Source organism: Pseudonaja textilis, chromosome 17 (genome assembly GCF_049901715.1).
Source record: "Pseudonaja textilis isolate UNSWEBS1 chromosome 17, rPseTex1.2, whole genome shotgun sequence".
In the NCBI taxonomy this organism is placed as follows: domain Eukaryota; kingdom Metazoa; phylum Chordata; class Lepidosauria; order Squamata; family Elapidae; genus Pseudonaja; species Pseudonaja textilis.
This window is the reverse complement of record NC_142006.1, coordinates 2713027-2729391: the sequence shown is the minus strand read 5'-3', so window position 1 is coordinate 2729391 and position 16365 is coordinate 2713027. Positions and strand designations below refer to the sequence as shown.

At 47.0% G+C, this 16365-nt stretch overlaps 2 protein-coding genes across 2 annotated transcripts in view; one reads left to right on the top strand and one right to left on the bottom strand.

The window, feature by feature from the left end:
• The window catches only part of ADGRD2 (adhesion G protein-coupled receptor D2), a 45520-nt gene extending 44717 nt beyond the window's left edge, over nt 1–803 (bottom strand). The window contains exon 1 of the mRNA XM_087914727.1: nt 741–803. Within this exon, the coding sequence (XP_087770853.1) occupies nt 741–803 (63 nt within the window). The remainder of the gene's footprint in view (nt 1–740) is intronic.
• A 13014-nt stretch (nt 804–13817) lies between these two features.
• The window catches only part of PSMB7 (proteasome 20S subunit beta 7), a 33935-nt gene continuing 31387 nt past the window's right edge, over nt 13818–16365 (top strand). The window contains exons 1-3 of the mRNA XM_087914432.1: nt 13818–13901; nt 14938–15031; nt 15124–15221. Coding sequence (XP_087770558.1) covers nt 13831–13901; nt 14938–15031; nt 15124–15221 — 263 coding nt within the window. The 5' untranslated portion in view covers nt 13818–13830. The remainder of the gene's footprint in view (nt 13902–14937; nt 15032–15123; nt 15222–16365) is intronic.

Here is a 16365-nt window from a genome sequence, read left to right as displayed (position 1 = left end):
TTTTCTTCTGGTGCTTTGGAGAATAAGTTGACCCTCCCTCTTCTTTGTGGCAGCCCCTCAAATACTGGAATGCTGCTATCTTGTCACCCCTTAATTCTTACTTTTCTTCAGACTAGCCAGACCCAAATCCTGCAGCCCTTCTTCATATGGTTTAGTCTCCAGGCCTTTAATCATCTTAGTTGCTCTTCTCTGCACTTCTTCCAAAGTCTCAACTTCTTGTTTGTAATGTAGTGACCAAAATTGGATGCAGTATTCTTTTTTTATTTTATATATACAACAATTCTATTCCATTTCAACCGTGTGTCAACTAGGTACATATTTCATGTGCTTACAATTATAATGCATATTTTCCTTACCAATATATCAATAATCACATTTTCTTATACATCTTATCTACTATATCTGTTTTTTTAAACAGTCTTATCTTATTGCTTTATAGATTCATCTAATTCCGTTTAATTTGTTTTATTTTCTAACCATTGATAAAAATAAATCATATACTATATAATATTCAGTTTCTTCTTTTTCTCTAATTAGCAACCGTTAGTCTGTTCACTCCTGCACATTCAATGGATGCAGTATTCCCAGGTGTGGCCTTTCTAAGGATTTTGCCTGCCTTGCAGGATGCTGGAAGGCCACTAGAGTCCACCTGGAAACGCACCCCAAGTGGAAATGGCAAAGACCCCCCCGCCCCCATAAGCCAAGGAGGTGGCGCTTCCTTGGAAAGCGCCTAAACTCACCAGGAAGCTGAGCAGAATCCCGGCTCCGCAGCCCAGGTAGACCCGCCCAAGGAGAAGAGCCATCTCCGGCCAGGCTGCCTCTTCCGAAGTGACCAGGAGGGTCCGGCAGCGCCGCCTTCAACTCGGTGGACCGCTTTGTCTGTGGCGCGGGGGGTGGGTGGGTGGGAGGAGAACCAAGACGTTCAATCAGTACCAAGGCCAGGAAAGGGGCTGCAGTCCAGACCCCGATTTCTGGCTCGCGGGGTCGGAACAACTAAGTTGGCAAGCTTGAGAGAATTCACCCCCCGCCCCATATATATACTTCTCCGGCGGCTGCTTTTCCTTCTCCACACCCCCTCCACGCCCGGAGAGGCTGGGGCCGCCACATCCACCACCCCGATGGCGGAGACACCCCCCCCCCCACCCCACCTTCCAGCCTTACGGGCGACCCCCGAGTCCGACGAGGTGACAGCGCTGCTTGCGCGCAACACCTCTCCAAGAGCGCGCCGTCTTTCCAAGCGCTCCGGGCTGCGAGGATGGGTGGGGTTGCCCCCTTCCCCACCGTCGGGAAATCTAGTCTCTCCGGGCAGCCGAAGCTCCGAGAACCCCCCCCCGCACCCTACCCAACCTCAACTCTTCAAACCTGGCGCCCCGCTGTCGCAGGAGACCTGGAGGAAGGAGAGAACCAGGAGACCGATGCGCCCAGGGCGCACGCCGCCCAGAACCCGGCCAGAGCGCGAAAGAGGGACAGGAGGACGAGGGTCAACGCCGGCCCAAGTCTTCGGGGCCGGGTGGGCTCGGCTGAAGCATGGCGGCGGGGGGTCTCCCACCGGCGGTGGGCGAGGGGAAACGGTGGGGACGCGCCTTCGCCCCTCTCCACGCGAAAGCCGGGCAGCTCTTCCCTTCCTCGCCTGCTCCTCCTCCTCCTCTTCCAACCAACCTTCTTCAGCCTGGCCAACGACAGGGCCGGGAGAGGAGAGGGCACAAAAGGTTTTCCCCCTCCCTCCTTCCCTCCCTCCTGGGCAAGGGCCCAAGCTGGGAGGGGTCGCCCCTGGTTATGATTCACTGGCAAGGAAAATAGCAGCTTGTTCCCAGGCTTTGGAGGGTGAGCGGGTCGCATCTTTGGAGCAGGGGAGGACAAATTGGGGAGGAGGGTGGTGGCCAAGGGGTCCCCCAACTCAGCAGGGGCTGAACTGGCTTTCTTGGAAGGGGGGTGCGGCTCCCAGGGCTCTTCCAGATGAAAAACCTCAGGATGCCCCCCCTGAAGATCTGGGGAGGGAAGTAACCCTTCCTCTTGGACTGCCCTCTGTCAGAAATCTTGATTAACAGATGAGCAGAGTTGGACGGGATCTTGTAGGTCATCTAGTCCAACCCCACTCCCCACCCAAGCAGGACACCCTACACCAATTTTTGACAGATGGCAGTCCAGTCTCTTTTTGAAAGCTTACAGGGATGAAGCTCCCACCGCTTCTTTCTTTCTTTCTTTCTTTCTTTCTTTCTTTCTTTTTTTCTTTCTTTCTTTCTTTCTTTCTTTCTTTCTTTCTTTCTTTCTTTCTTTCTTTCTTCCTTCCTTCCTTCCTTCTTTTCTTTTCTTTTCTGTTTGTTTCTGCCTCCCTGCCTGCCTGCCTGCCTGCCTGCCTGCCTATCTGTCTATCAGATTAACAGAATTGGGAGGGACCTTGGAGGTCATCTAGTCCAACCCCCCAAGCAGGAGACTTCACACCATTTCTGACAGATGGCAGCCCAGTCTCTTCTTGAAAGCCTCCCACAAACTTCCGAAGGCAACTTCGGTTCCACTGTTTGAGTGTTCAGATTTTGTGATGACGCGTGAGTGGTCTTTCACTTTTATAGATATGGATATACACATCAGTGCATGAACAGTGTGGCACCTGGGTATTATACATTTTGGTGCAAGTAAGAATAACATTAATCATGTTTGTTACATGCATCAAACTTATGTGATTCTACTGTTAATATACATATTTGCATTAAGTTACAGTCTTTCATTGTGTAATTATTTAATGTTTCAGTATATTCTTCTAGCACCAATCGCAATATTGTTTAGACACACATGATAATTCCATTATTCCATTTCTAATCTTCCCTCTAATTATTGCTTTTCTCATTATATAAAAATGTGTATATTAATAAGCCCTCCTCTCTCTCGTTTTGACTTTTCCCTTTGTACCGCATTAAAGGTACTGGGCAACACAAAATTTTGATCTCAGTTGTGTTGTAAATCACCTGTCTTACACAAAGAGGGATCCAGGCTTTGTGCGCAAGATAGTTCTTGAACAATGGGCCCTCTCCAACAATGTGAAATTTAATGTGGAGAAAAGCAAGGTTTCGTACCTGGGCAGAAAAAAAACAAAAGGCACAAGTACAAATTAGGTAAAACCTGGCTCAAAAACAGTAACTGTGAGAAGGTCCTTGTGGAGTCCTAGCGGACGATCACTTGAAGGTGAGCCATCCGTGTGCAGCAACAGCCCAAAAAGCTAACACAATCCTTGGCTGTATAAACGGAGGCATAGAATCAAAATCATGTGAAGTGTTAGTAAAGCCTTTGTAAAGTCTTAGTAAGGCAAACACTGGAATACTGCATCCATTTTTGGGTCACCGTGTTGCAAAAAAGATATTGAGACTCAAGAAAAAGTGCAAAGAAGAGCAACTAAGGTGATTAAAGGCTGGAGACAAAAATATACGAAGAGCGGTTGTAGGAACTGGGTATGGCCAGACTAGAGAACAGAAGAACTAGGGGGGACATCATAGCAGTATTCCAGTATTTGAGGGGCTGCCCCAAAGAAGAGGGGGACAAATTATTCTCCAAAGCACCAGAAGGCAGGACAAGAAGCAACGGGTGGAAACTAATCAAAGAGAGAAACAATTTGGAGTTAAGGAGAAACTTTCTAACAGGGAGGACAATTAACCAGTGGAATGACTTGCCTCCAGAACTCGTAGCTGCTCCATCACTGGAGGTTTTTAAGAAGAGACTGGACAGCCACTTGTCTGAAATGGGATAGGATCTCCTGCTTGATTGGACGGGGCTGGACTAGAAGTCCTCTAAGGTCCCTTGCAGCTTTATTTTGATGCCTCGGTCCCAAGCAGAACCTGGATGTCCAGAGGGAAGACAGCCTCCCATTGGAGAACGATAACGCCTGCCTAAATTAAGCCCGCAGTTTAAAATGACTTAATTGAACCCTCCAAAAGAAAAACCATTTAGATCTATTAGATATCGATCGGATCAGTCCCGAGGGGGAAGGGATCAGAGTGGAGCTGTGCCTTTTTCCTTGGCCAGCTTCCTTTTAAAGATCCACCCGTTTGCTTCCCCTCTGAACGGTGAGGTTCAGTTGGGGAGTTTTTATTTTTTTGCAAAAAGCAAATCTCGCCTGGGGCCATTTCACCGGCTTCCCGGGGGAGAAGTGGGGGGAAGAGCAAGGGGTTTAATCTTTCTCTTCCAGTTACCTCTCATTGTCCAAGGCTGAAAAGAGCAACCCGGAGACCATTCCATTAATTGCAGGTTTTATGTTTTCCCATGACAAGTATATTGTCTGCCCAAAGAGGAGCCATTGTGGGCCGCCGTGGCAGGACACCAGCTGTTGATTCAGTCTTTGGGGAGTGGGAGTTGGAGAAGCAAGGGAGCGGTGGGCACGGCCGAATTCTTTGGTGCCCTCTTGCTTAAGAACCGAGTAACCTAGGAGTTTCTCCAAGGGGAAGGAAAAATGAGTTCCCTTGCCCACATTTTCCCCTGGCACTCAAGGGTGCCCGGGGGAAGAAATCTCAGTTTGTTTTCCCTTTCTAATAATTCTTTTTTAAAAATAATAATAATAATATTATTTTGTTTAAAGCAAACACCCAATGGCTGTTGTGCCATTGGCACACCCTGTGGGCAGGCCAGGTCATCTTGGAAGCAAAAGTCAGGCGGCCGTAGTTTTATACATTTATTTTTATACATTTGACTTACATAGCCGTAGTTTTATACGTTTGCTATTCAGGGTTGAAAACATACAAGGAAACGGATCTGATTTATGGACATGGAAAGCGGAGATGGGGAAACATAACTTCCCTGGAGGAAAAAACAACAGCAGCCAAATGAGGCAGGATTTGTGCTTTTATTTCTGCTGAGGGTCATTTTCTTTGGCAATTAAAAGATTAAATTAAAAGCCTCTCGTGGGTGGAGAAAGGAAACGGGGAAGGGATCGGTTTGGGGAAAAGCAAAGGAGAACGTGGAAATCTACCGAGGGCATTTCAAATTATTGTGTTTTTTTTTTAAAAAAAAATTTACTCGCTGCCTATGTCTCCGTGGGGCTACTCGCAACGCTAGAAAAAGGAAGAGTGTAAACAGAACAGAGGTTAAAGCAATAGAATAATAAAATAAAATAAAAAACAATGAAAAGGAACATGATGAGAATACACCAATATGATCACCAGGAAGACGGATGGGAGGAGACAGGTAGGAAAAAAATGTCTCCAGTATTGAATTTTAAGTTTTTCACCCACAGTGTGTGTCCTTCAGAGCACAGGGCAGGCAGTGAGCCCATCTCGGCCATAAATCTTGCCCTCTTTCTTCGTTACCAAAGAGGACAAATTCTTGATCCATTTGGTTGCTATTTGGCAGCTGTAAAAAGTGTGGGGTTTTTTTGACTTTCGCCTGGCCAATTGCCTGGTTTTTGGTCCAAAAAAAAAGAGGGAGAGAGAGAGAGAGATTCGTATGTCCCAACAGGGAGCAAAAGAACTTGCAGGCAGAGATCAAACCTCGATGGAAAATCCCCAATTCTTTCCCATTTTGTTTTAGAGAGAAGGCTCTTTTGGTAGTTTCCAGCACCGAAAAATATTTTGTGTTCCAGAACCTGTGAACATAGATAGCACATTGAGTTCAGTTCCTTGAGCGGCTGAAAGGAAACCAGAGGGAAAAATTCTTAAATTCGGTGGCTGAAGATTATCTATTTTGAAGCATTTGGCTGGACTTTTTATTTTAAACACTAACTTCTTCCTTCTGAATAATGTATCTGTCCAACAAATGCCCCATCCAGGCCAAGAGAGTTGGGTTTTCTTTAAAGAGCCAGCAATATTACCAAAATTCCAAGAATCTTCCAAATAAATACAATCTTCTTTTGTTGCTGTGGGTTTCTGAGAAGTAATGACCAATATTTACCAATTTGCAGTCTCCTAAACTGCTTTCTCCTGCCTTAAGTCTGCAAAGAAAGGTTATGCCAATACGAAATACGATTTAATAACTCAAATATAATTGCCCTTATTCTTAAACATCCACGAATCTCTCTCAAAGAAATAGTTGCTCAGAAGAACAAATGCAATCCAGGTTGCCTTTTAGAAATATGCTGAATTAAATTGTACTTGCATTTGATTAATTTAACCTGAATTAAATTAAAATCATTCAATTACATCTGCTGATAAAATGTAGGTATTTGGAGTGGGAAAGGGTGACAATCTGAAATGTTTCGCTTCTGAAAATACCAGCAAAAAAAAGGCCTCTCAATTTTGTAAAAAGTCTCATGGCTGAGATTCGTAGATTAAAATCAGCATTTCCAGAAAAAAACTCTCTGCTTGCAAGCAAATTATAGGTAGCTATAATGCATCTGTGCATTCCAGGATTTTTGCTCCGTGGTGTAAACATGATATAAAGTCTCTCTCTCTCTCTCATTTTTCCATCTTGCTCCCTGAAATGCCCCATTTGGCCTGCAAAAGATCCCTTCAGACAACCTCACACCTTGATTATTAAGCACCTTTTAATGACCAGCTGCCCACCCGGCTGGCCAGCAGCGATAAGCTAACCGGAAGCTGAAATGTCAACCTGATGCTTATGAAAGGGCTCTATTGAGTTGACAGCATATTCCATCCGTCTGGAGGCCAGTTTTATCGTTTCTGTTTCTGTAGAAGAAAGCAAGGCTGCCATCTCCTGGCCTCCAGCAACCCCTTTTTTGGGCTCCGACTGTCCACAAACCAGTAGGACATCCTTGGACAATTGTTGCCCAAATGGAAAAGGCAAGGCTAAATCCTGCCTTTAGCCATGAATGCCAACTGGGCAACTTTGAGCCAATCACCAGGAGACGGTGAGTTCTAGTCCTGCTATGAAAGCCAGCTGGGGGGCTTTGGACTAATCACCAGGAGACGGCGAGTTCTAGTTCTGCTTTAGGCATGAAAGCCGGCTGGGTGACTTTGGGGCAATCACTCTCTTATCAGCTCAACCCACCTCACATGGTTATGAGGAAAAGAGGAGCAGGAAAGTGTGTTGTGTATGTTCACTGCCCTGAATAATTTGTAAAAAAATAATACAGGTAGTGCTTTTTTGCTTTTTGTCATAATAATATAAACACGCGGTTTATATAAAGATCTATCCATCTAATCGGTAAAACCCCAAAATCAAAGTTTCATTCCTTTCTACTTCACGCACGAAATTCAGAAGAAAAATACTTCTAGAATAGAATAGAATAGAATAAAAACGGAATTAGAATAAGAATAGAATAGAAGAAGAAGAAGAAGAAGAAGAAGAAGAAGAAGAAGAAGAAGAAGAAGAAGAAGAAGAAGAAGAAGAAGAAGAAGAAGAAGAAGAAGAAGAAGAAGAAGAAGAAGAAGAAGAAGAAGAAGAAGAAGAAGAAGAAGAAGAAGAAGAAGAAGAAGAAGAATTATTCTTTATTGGCCAAGTGTGATTAGGCACACAAGGAATTTGTCTTGGTGCAAATGCTCTCAGTGTACATAAAAGAAAAGAGACATTCGTCAAGAATCATCAGGTACAACACTTAATAATAGTCCTAAGGTACAGTAAGCAATCAAATCATACTAGGAAACAGTCAATATAAATCGTAAGGAAACAAGCAATAACGTTGCAGCCATACAGTTACAAGTGGGAGGGGATGGCTGATAAAGGAGTGATGAGAAGATTAATAGTAATAGTAGGGCAGACTTAGTAAATAGTTGGACAGTGTCGAGGGGATTATTTGTTCAGCAGAGTGATGGTGTTCGGGAATAAAACTCTCCTTGTGTCTCGCTCTTCTGGTGTGCAGGGCTCTTTAGTGTCGTTTTGAGGGTTGGAGTTGAAACAGTTTATGTCCAGGATGTGAGGGGTCTGTAGATATTTTCACAGCCCTCTTTTTGACTCAGGGTGCAGGATACAGGTCCTTGACTGAAGGCAGGTTGGTAGCCATTGTTTTTTTCTGCACACTTAATTGCTCTCTGGAGTCTGTGTCTGTCCTGTTGCGTTGCAGAACTTTTTCTGTCTTTTTCTTTAATCAAAATAGTCCATTGGGCCATTTCAGGCAAACGCCATAAAACTTCTGCAACCTTTCGTCCCTGGGCGGGGAATCGAAGTATCCTTCGGTGCAATAATCGAAGTATCCGAAGGATCCTTCGGTGCAATAATCTTGCTGCTCAAACAGAGTCCGTTTGCGACGGAGGGTTTGCCAAGGACGAGTGAGGGGGCAGCAGGGGGCGCTCTCGCCCAGCCAGGGAGTTGGGCCCAGCCTTACCTGCGCATCTGTTGGAAAGCATCCCTCTACCTGGGAGGATAGGAAGAGAGGTAAAATAATAATCCAACGGCATCTGCTTCCTTCTTCGGGACCAAGAGGGAAATAAAAACGCCGTCCCTTCAAGCGAAAACCTGCTGTTTCTCTTCCCCTCCGGACGTCTCGCCACCAACTGCTCAGCCGTTTGGATGCCAAGACGTTTCGGATGCCCCACCATCCCCCGCCCCGGGGAAGATGGCAGTTTAACTTCATCCTGTGAAGAACAAAAAAAAAAGGGAAGGAGGAGAGAGGAAGATGAGAAAACACAGCCCCACGACGACAACAACAACAACAAAAAACCCTGTAAAAATCTGGGGAGCATCTCGCGCGGCAGCACCTGCTCTGCTAACCTGGAGGATTTTAAGGAGAGATTAGATAGCCACTTGTCTGAAATAGTATAGGTTTTCCTGCTTGAACAGGGGGCTGGACTAGAAGACCTCCAAGGTCCCTTCCAGCTCTATTCTATTCTATTTCTCTTCTCTTCTAATTCAATTCTACATTCCATTATTCTCTTCTCTTCCGATTTCTATTCTATTCCTATTCTGTTCTATCCCTATTCTAGTCTATTCCAATCTAATTCTATTCTACATTTCATTATTCTCTCCTCTTCTCTCCTCTTCCAATTTCTATTCTATTCTATTAATTCTATTCTACATTCCATTATTCTCTTCTCTTTTCTTCTCCATTCCATTATTCTATTCTTTCTGTTCTGTTCTATTCTAAATTCTTCATTCCATTATTCTCTTCTCTTCCAATTTCTATTCTATTCTAATTCTATTCCATTATTCTCTTCTCTTCCGATTTCTATTCTATTCCTTTCTATTCTATTCCTATTCTATTCTATTCCAATCTAATTCTATTCCAATCTAATTCTATTCTACATTCCATTATTCTCTCTTCTCTTCTCTTCCAATTTCTATTCTATTCTAATCTAATTCTATTCCATTATTCTCTTCTCTTCTGATTTCTCTTCTAATTCTCTTCTCCATTCCATTATTCTCTTCTCTTTTCTTCTGATTTCTCTTCTCTTTTCTTCTCCATTCCATTGTTCTATTGTTTCTGTTCTGTTCTATTCTAAAATCTTCATTCCATTCCTCTCTGCTCTTCTATTTGGTGCGTCCAAAGTACCTTCGCTTGAGGGGGAGGGATAAGTGCGGGAGGTGTAGTTTCAGGGGAGAACTGTGGGGAGTGGGCACCCCAGGAAGCTAAACCAGCAAATCGCACCAGGATTGGCCTCCCGATTTAAGAAAACGAAACGGCCCATTCTGGCAAGGTCCTGGGTTCCAAACCTGCTGCAGCTCCTATTTGGGGGCTCCTATTTCTCCCCTCCCCCGGGCAACCCCTGAGATCTTCCCCCAGCTGCTACCGGCTGGCCAATCAAGCAAACTCCAAAGCTACATCTCTACAAAATATCCCATAAAGCAACAGAGCTAGGCAGCTGCAAACACACACACACAAACGCACACGCACACAAACACACACACACGAATTGCAGCACATTGCTCAGCGCCTGCCTGGGGTCCCTGTGGCTAGGACTTCATCTCAATTAGGGAGGCTTTGCTCTATAATAAGCTGCAGTATTTCGAAGCCTTCGGCAACTAATTTAGCGGAGAAGCTGCTGATTTTGCACAACCCGCGCAGTTATTCCCTGGGAATAGCTACAAAAGCACTTGCTTCAGTCTAGGAAGTTCTGGTTGGTCCTTTCCCACCTTGGGTCAGAATCTGGGTCAGCCTCATTCCTGCTCTAAAAGCACCAGACTTGGGGAGAAAAATGAACATATATTCTTTTGGTTGCTGTTGTTTTCCAATGTGTATTTTTTTTCCCCTTTATTCGTCTTCTTTTAATGACCGCATAATCCTTTGCCTAGGGGTGGAGTCAAGGCAACTGAATGGTGCGGCGTGTTGACTGGCCGGATGCCTTTCCTGTCGCCCAGGCGGAGGTGTTTTTTTTCTTTCTTTATTGCCAAGGTTAAAATATAGAATTAAGGTTCTTAAAAGAACTCGGGGACTTGTAAACTGCTTCTCTCCCTAAAGTTTGCAACGAACAGAACTTGACTCAAAAGTTTAATGTTTAAGCATTTATTACGGTTGTCCTGCCGTGGCATGGAAAAAAATGCCCAAGGCAACGGCGGGACAAATAATTGTAATAAATATAATTTATTTACAAGGAGTCTGGTAGCATTCCCCCCCCCCAAAAAAAACAAACCCATTTAAAATTTTCTTAAATAAATAAAGCAATCTGCCTCCAATAAAATCAGATTCCAACCCTATAAGGCCCAACCAGCTTTGGTTCAGATTGTTCTGGGAGGAAAAAAGCGGCAATGAAGGGACCCTGAAGGTGTTCTAGTCCAGCCCTCTGCTCATGCAGAAGACTTAGACCACTTCAGGTAGGCAGGCAGGCAGGCAACAGAACCTAAACAGATGAGGGGTTTGCCCCAAACCCGCGTAAAACAGATGCGGAGATATCTTAAATGAAGATTAACCTCTTATTTTAAATCTGGGAAACTTTTGTTCCACAGTTTCAATGGTCCACCTGCAAGTAACTCTGTCCAGGGGTCTCGTCCAAGCTTTGCAAAGAAGGAAACATCAGCCACAAATGTTTTTTTATTTTAAAAAGACCACACAAACTTTTGTTGACCGTATCTAAGGATACAGATGCTCCCACTGGATTGGAAACAATCAATCCTCTATGTATGTGTGTATATATATATATTTGTGTGTGTGTGCATGTGCGTGTACACACACACACACACACATTTATATATATAAAAGCGAAATATCACATCATCACAAAATCTCCAGAATATGTATATGTATATATGTATGGGATTCAGCTTTGTTCAGGTATTTTCCCACGTCATTGTAGTTGTGCTTTTAAAGTTGTAGCAACGTTTCGGCAGAATCTCATCTGCCATCATCAGGCTTCTGTATTGTGTTTATCTGACGATACAGAATACAGACGAACACTATACAGAAGCCTGATGATGGCAGATGAGATTCTGCCAAAACATTGCTACAACTTTAAAAGAACAACTATAATGACGTGGAAAATACTCCGAACAAAGCTGAATACCATACATATGTACATATACATATAGATATATATATAGACATACAAATATACAGATAGATATATATATATACATATATATACATACATACATATATATATATATATATATATATACACACACACACATATATATACACATATATATACACGTATACGTATGTGTGTGTGTATGTGTGTGTGTGTGTGTGGTGTGTATATATATATATATATATATATATATATATATATATATATATATATATATATATATATATATATATATATATATATATATATATATAAAAGCCACCATGTATGTGCATATGTGTGGGTGTGGGTATCTATATCTATATAGACATACATACCTATATACAAACACACACACACACATATGGTGTATATAGGTATTTGTGTACACAAACACACACACACACACAGGATTAGTTCAGTCTCCATTCCAGTGGCAACGTCCCTATCCTCAGATACGCTCTGCATATATCCATTTTGCCGTAATAGATTTCTCAGGGAGCCAGCCCTTTGTTTCCAGCCTTGGCCGAATCCCAGCAGGGCCGGGAAGTCAATGCCAGCTGAGGTTGCGGTTAATCCTAACCCGCCCCCCCTTCTCCCTCTGGACGTCCCCTTCAGCCAATTAGAGCCTGGCTCGCCCTGGGCTGCACTGGCGCTGAGGGCCAGGTGCTCGTGGCCATTTCCTCAGGTGAGACGACTTCAAGGGTCTCCTGCTTGGACCCCTTGCAAGATTTATGCTGCAGCTTTTTCCGCCTGCAGAAGCAGCTGTCACTCACGCCGGAGCATTAAAGATGGAGAAGTCAAAATAGTTTTGCCAACTTTAGACATCTCACTAAAGGAAGCGAAGGCGCCAGGTTCCCTCCGCCGGGGATGAAGCCACCTGGATTTCCAGCTTCCGCGAGGGACAATTTGAGGGGGTTTCATCCAAAATGAAAAGCTCCCCCCACCACCACGAAGCCAGGTTGTCCCACGGATGGTTTTAAGAAGAAACTGGACAGCCCCCCGTCTGAAATGGTGTAGGGCCGTGATGGCGAACCTGTGGCATGAGTGCCACAGGTGGCACGCAGAGCCGTTTGTGTGGGCACGCAAACTTACCTCACTGCACCCGTGCGGGTCTCCCAGCTGATTCTCGGGCCTTTCTCAGCCTGCCAGAAGCTTGAGGGAAGCCTCTGCAGGCCGAAAAATAGGCCCAATTCGTCACTCTCTGTATTTCCGGAAATACCAGAAGTGATGACCTAGGCCCATTTTTTTGGCCTGCAAAGCCTGCAGCGGCTTCCCTCAAGCTTCTGACAGGCCAAGAAAGGCCTCAAATGGGCCAAAAATCAGCTGGGAGGTGCAGTGCAGGTAAAGGGGCGGTGGCGTGGGGGAATCCCCCGCGCATGCGCAGGGGCCATGTGGAGGCCGTGTGCATTGCCTTCTGGGTGATGGCATGTGAGCAATTTGGGGCACAGGAGCCCCAAAGGATAGCCACCCCTGGTGTAGGATCTCCTGCAAGGGGTTGGACTAGATGACCTACAAGGTCCCTTCCAACTCTTTTATCTGTTAAACTAATCCGATCCTCTTGTTCTTTGGGTGGGGACTTTTGACGGAGTTGGGGATCATGGGAGTCCTGCTCTCTTCTCCCTTCTTCTCCCAACCTGGCCTTCGTCAGAAGCGGGCAATGCTTTCACCAACTTACTGCTTTCCATTAGGGTGGGACTACAAGGTCCCTCCTCCCCAGCCAAGGACAGGCAGGAGGTATTTGGGCTGGAGCTGATGGGAATTGGTGTCCTCTGTCTTAATCCTATCAAGCTTGAGCATGGCTTTTCCTAATCTGCCCTGGTCCAGTTCTCGTGGCTGGGGATGATGGAAGCCTGGTCCAGCACGCCTTCCTTTCCCTTGGCTCCTTGGGGCTGGGGAGGATGGGCGCTGAATGCCACAGCACTGTGTGGAAACTCCCAACGGCACAACCACTCCTCTTGTGGACGGGGATGATGGGTTTTCTGGTGTTCCTTCTCTCCTTCTATCATATGGGGGCAACATAGGAACCGTGGGATGCTGGCAACGCAGCACCTAGCAGCTGTGGATGATGGGCCTTTGCTTTGTACGGGGCTGTGGGACAGCCCAGTTCTAGCTGAGGATGATGGGCCCTATAGGAGGCTATGAGACACTCCCAGCTGCAGCTGGGGATGATGGATCCCTTGCCCTGCACAGCTCTGGCTGGGGACGATGGACCCGTTGCCCTGAACAGCTCCGGCTGGGGATGCGGACCAGTTGCCCTGCACAGCTCCGGCTGGGGATGATGGACCCCTTGCCCTGCCCAGCTCCGTCTGGGGATGATGGACCCCTTCCCCTGCACAGCTCCGGCTGGGGATGATGGACCCCTCGCCCTCCACGCAGCGCTTAATCTCCTCCACTCTAAGCCCAACCGGGCCACGCGCGCAGCGGAGGGCGTGGCCTTCCCGCGGCCGGGGGGCGTGGCTAAGAGCGCGGCCCCGCCCCGCGCTCGCCTCCGCCTTCTCCACAACCGGCCAAGATGGCGTCGCTCTCGCTGCTGGAGGCCTCGATGCCGGCGACCGGTGGCTTCTCCTTCCACAACACCGCCCGGTGAGGCCGAGGGAGCGGCGGGGAGCCGGGCGGGGAAGCCCGAGGAAGCCGGCCGGAGGAGCCGGAGGGGCCCAGGAGGCCGCGGCGGAGCCCCTCTCAAGCCGCGTCGGGCTCGGCCAAGGCGGCCGTGACTCAGGAGCCGGGCTCCGCGCGGGCCAAGCCGGCCCGGAGCGGAACGGACGCCCGGCTGCCGCTTCCTCCCGTACGGGGAAACCCTCCCCCCCTTCTCCGCTTCCCGGTGGGTTGTGCCGGTTCCCGGCGACGGACGGGGCCAGCGCTTCTCCGGGCCCGCTGGGAACTACTCCTCCCAGAAGCCCCGGCGCTTGGGGTCCCACGCTGAAGCATGCTGGGAGTTGGAGTCCGGGAAGAGAAGGGGCGCCTCTAGGCAGCCAGCGGAGATGGGGGGGGTGGGAGGGATGCGAGGATCTCCCCTCCCCTCCAAAACCAGCCCCTCCTTGGGTTGCACCCTGTTTTTTCAGCCCCAGGTGGGGAGGGGGGGGCGAAGGAACCCCCCCCATCCATCTGTCAAGAAGGGGGGGGGGGGTGATACAAGTAATTCCTTTTCGACATAACCTGAACATCCTAATTCTTGTATTGAATTTGTATAATCTGCACAAGATTTTACAACTTGGGGGGGCTGGAGGGCCCACCTCTCCCCCATGCCTGGAAACTTGTCACCTCTTGGAGAAAGAGAGAAAGAGAAGAAGGGGCCATAAAAAATCCCAGCTTCAAAAGAAGAAGAATCTTATCTCAACTACATTCCCAAAACAACAACAACAACAACATGAAATTAACATGTTGTTTCTTTGTATTGTCGAAATCCACACCGGACTAAGGGGAGGGGCTCTAACTCCCTTTCTCTAAGCTGCATGCCTGGAAGGATATCAGATCCTGCTTGGAAGGTGGACCGTCTGTCTTCCTTTTCAATAAAGTTCATTTACTTTTCAAAAGTTCGTTCTGATCCTCTGAAAGGGAGAGTCTTATCTGGGGGTGCTGGCAGGGGCTCCTCTCATGTTGGCTTCTCTTCCGCTTGCAGGAATGCCCAGCTGGAATCAGAGGGGGCCCAGAAGGGTCTTCGGCTGCCTGCCGCTCGCAAGACGGGCACCACCATTGCCGGCGTGGTGTACAAGGTAAGGCCGAGGTGGCGGCTCTCAAGGAAGATCGCCCTGGGGGTTCCGTGCCAAAGGTGCCGCCTGAACCCCTCTTTCTCGCCCTCCCCCAGGATGGTATCGTGCTGGGCGCAGACACCCGTGCCACCGAAGGGATGGTGGTTGCCGACAAAAACTGTGACAAGATCCATTTCATCGCTCCCAACATCTAGTAAGTCTGCTTGGTCCCGAATCGAGGCGGGGAAGGGCTGGGGTTTGGGCATCGGGCCTCCTAGTCGAAGGAGAAGATGCGCGTGAATTGTGGGGCAATCATCATGTGATGACTTGGCCGTATCCTCTTGAATGCGCTGAGGTGTTACGTAAAGCGAGTGTCAGTTCTGCCATTTTCGGCTTGGCGCTGTCAGGTTTCCAAGTGATGAAACCCACTGAAAAAGAAAAGAGCAAAAGTCCCATCTTCCAAAACAATTTCTTTTCTTTGGGAAAGCATCAAATTCAGAGGTGGGTATTCAGAAGGTTCTGACCAGTCCTGGAGAACCGGTAGCGGAAATTTTGAGGAGTTCGGAGAACCGGCAAATCCCGCCTCTGACTGGAGATTTTACAGTCTCCTTCCCTTGCCACGCCCATAGAACCAGTAGTTAAAAAAAAAAAATTGAATCCCACCACTGATCAAATTGGCAAAGTCTGCTGAAATTCTGACACAACCTGGAATTATACCACATAATATTGGAAATTAGAAGCAACCCTCAAAAGTCACCTTCCCCAATAGAAGTAAATCAACGTTTGCCTGGTGCCTTCAATCTCCATCTCCAGGTCTCAGCAGGGTCAGTTTTTGTCCCCCCATAACCAGCACAGAGAAAGAAAGAAAAGGAATATATAATAAAGCTAAATGAAATGGCTATGCATATGTCAAATTTTGGGCTTGGCAGGTATACCTTGCTGGCATCCTAACATCAAAGGTTAGGAGGGAGGGAGCAAATTGGGGGGAACAAATGGGTGATAATGTATGGAGATGTGGGAAATAGGAGGGGGGGGCGGAATGACAGTTTGATGAAGACCAGAGAAGCACAGCACCATCTTGTGTCAGCATTCAAAGCCACGCACCCTGCCCCAAACATCTCATGGATTCTCAAAACTACTCTCTTAGATAGATAGATTAACAGAGTTGGAAGGGACCTTGTAGGTCATCTAGTCCAACCCCCCCGCCCAAGCAGGAGACCCTTACACCATTTCTGACAGATGGCAGTCCAGTCTCTTCTTGAAAGCCTCCAGGGATGAAGCTCCCACAACTTCTGAAGGCAAAAGCTGTTCCACTGGTCGGTTGGTCTCACTCATTCTGAGTTGGAAGGATTGAAAGC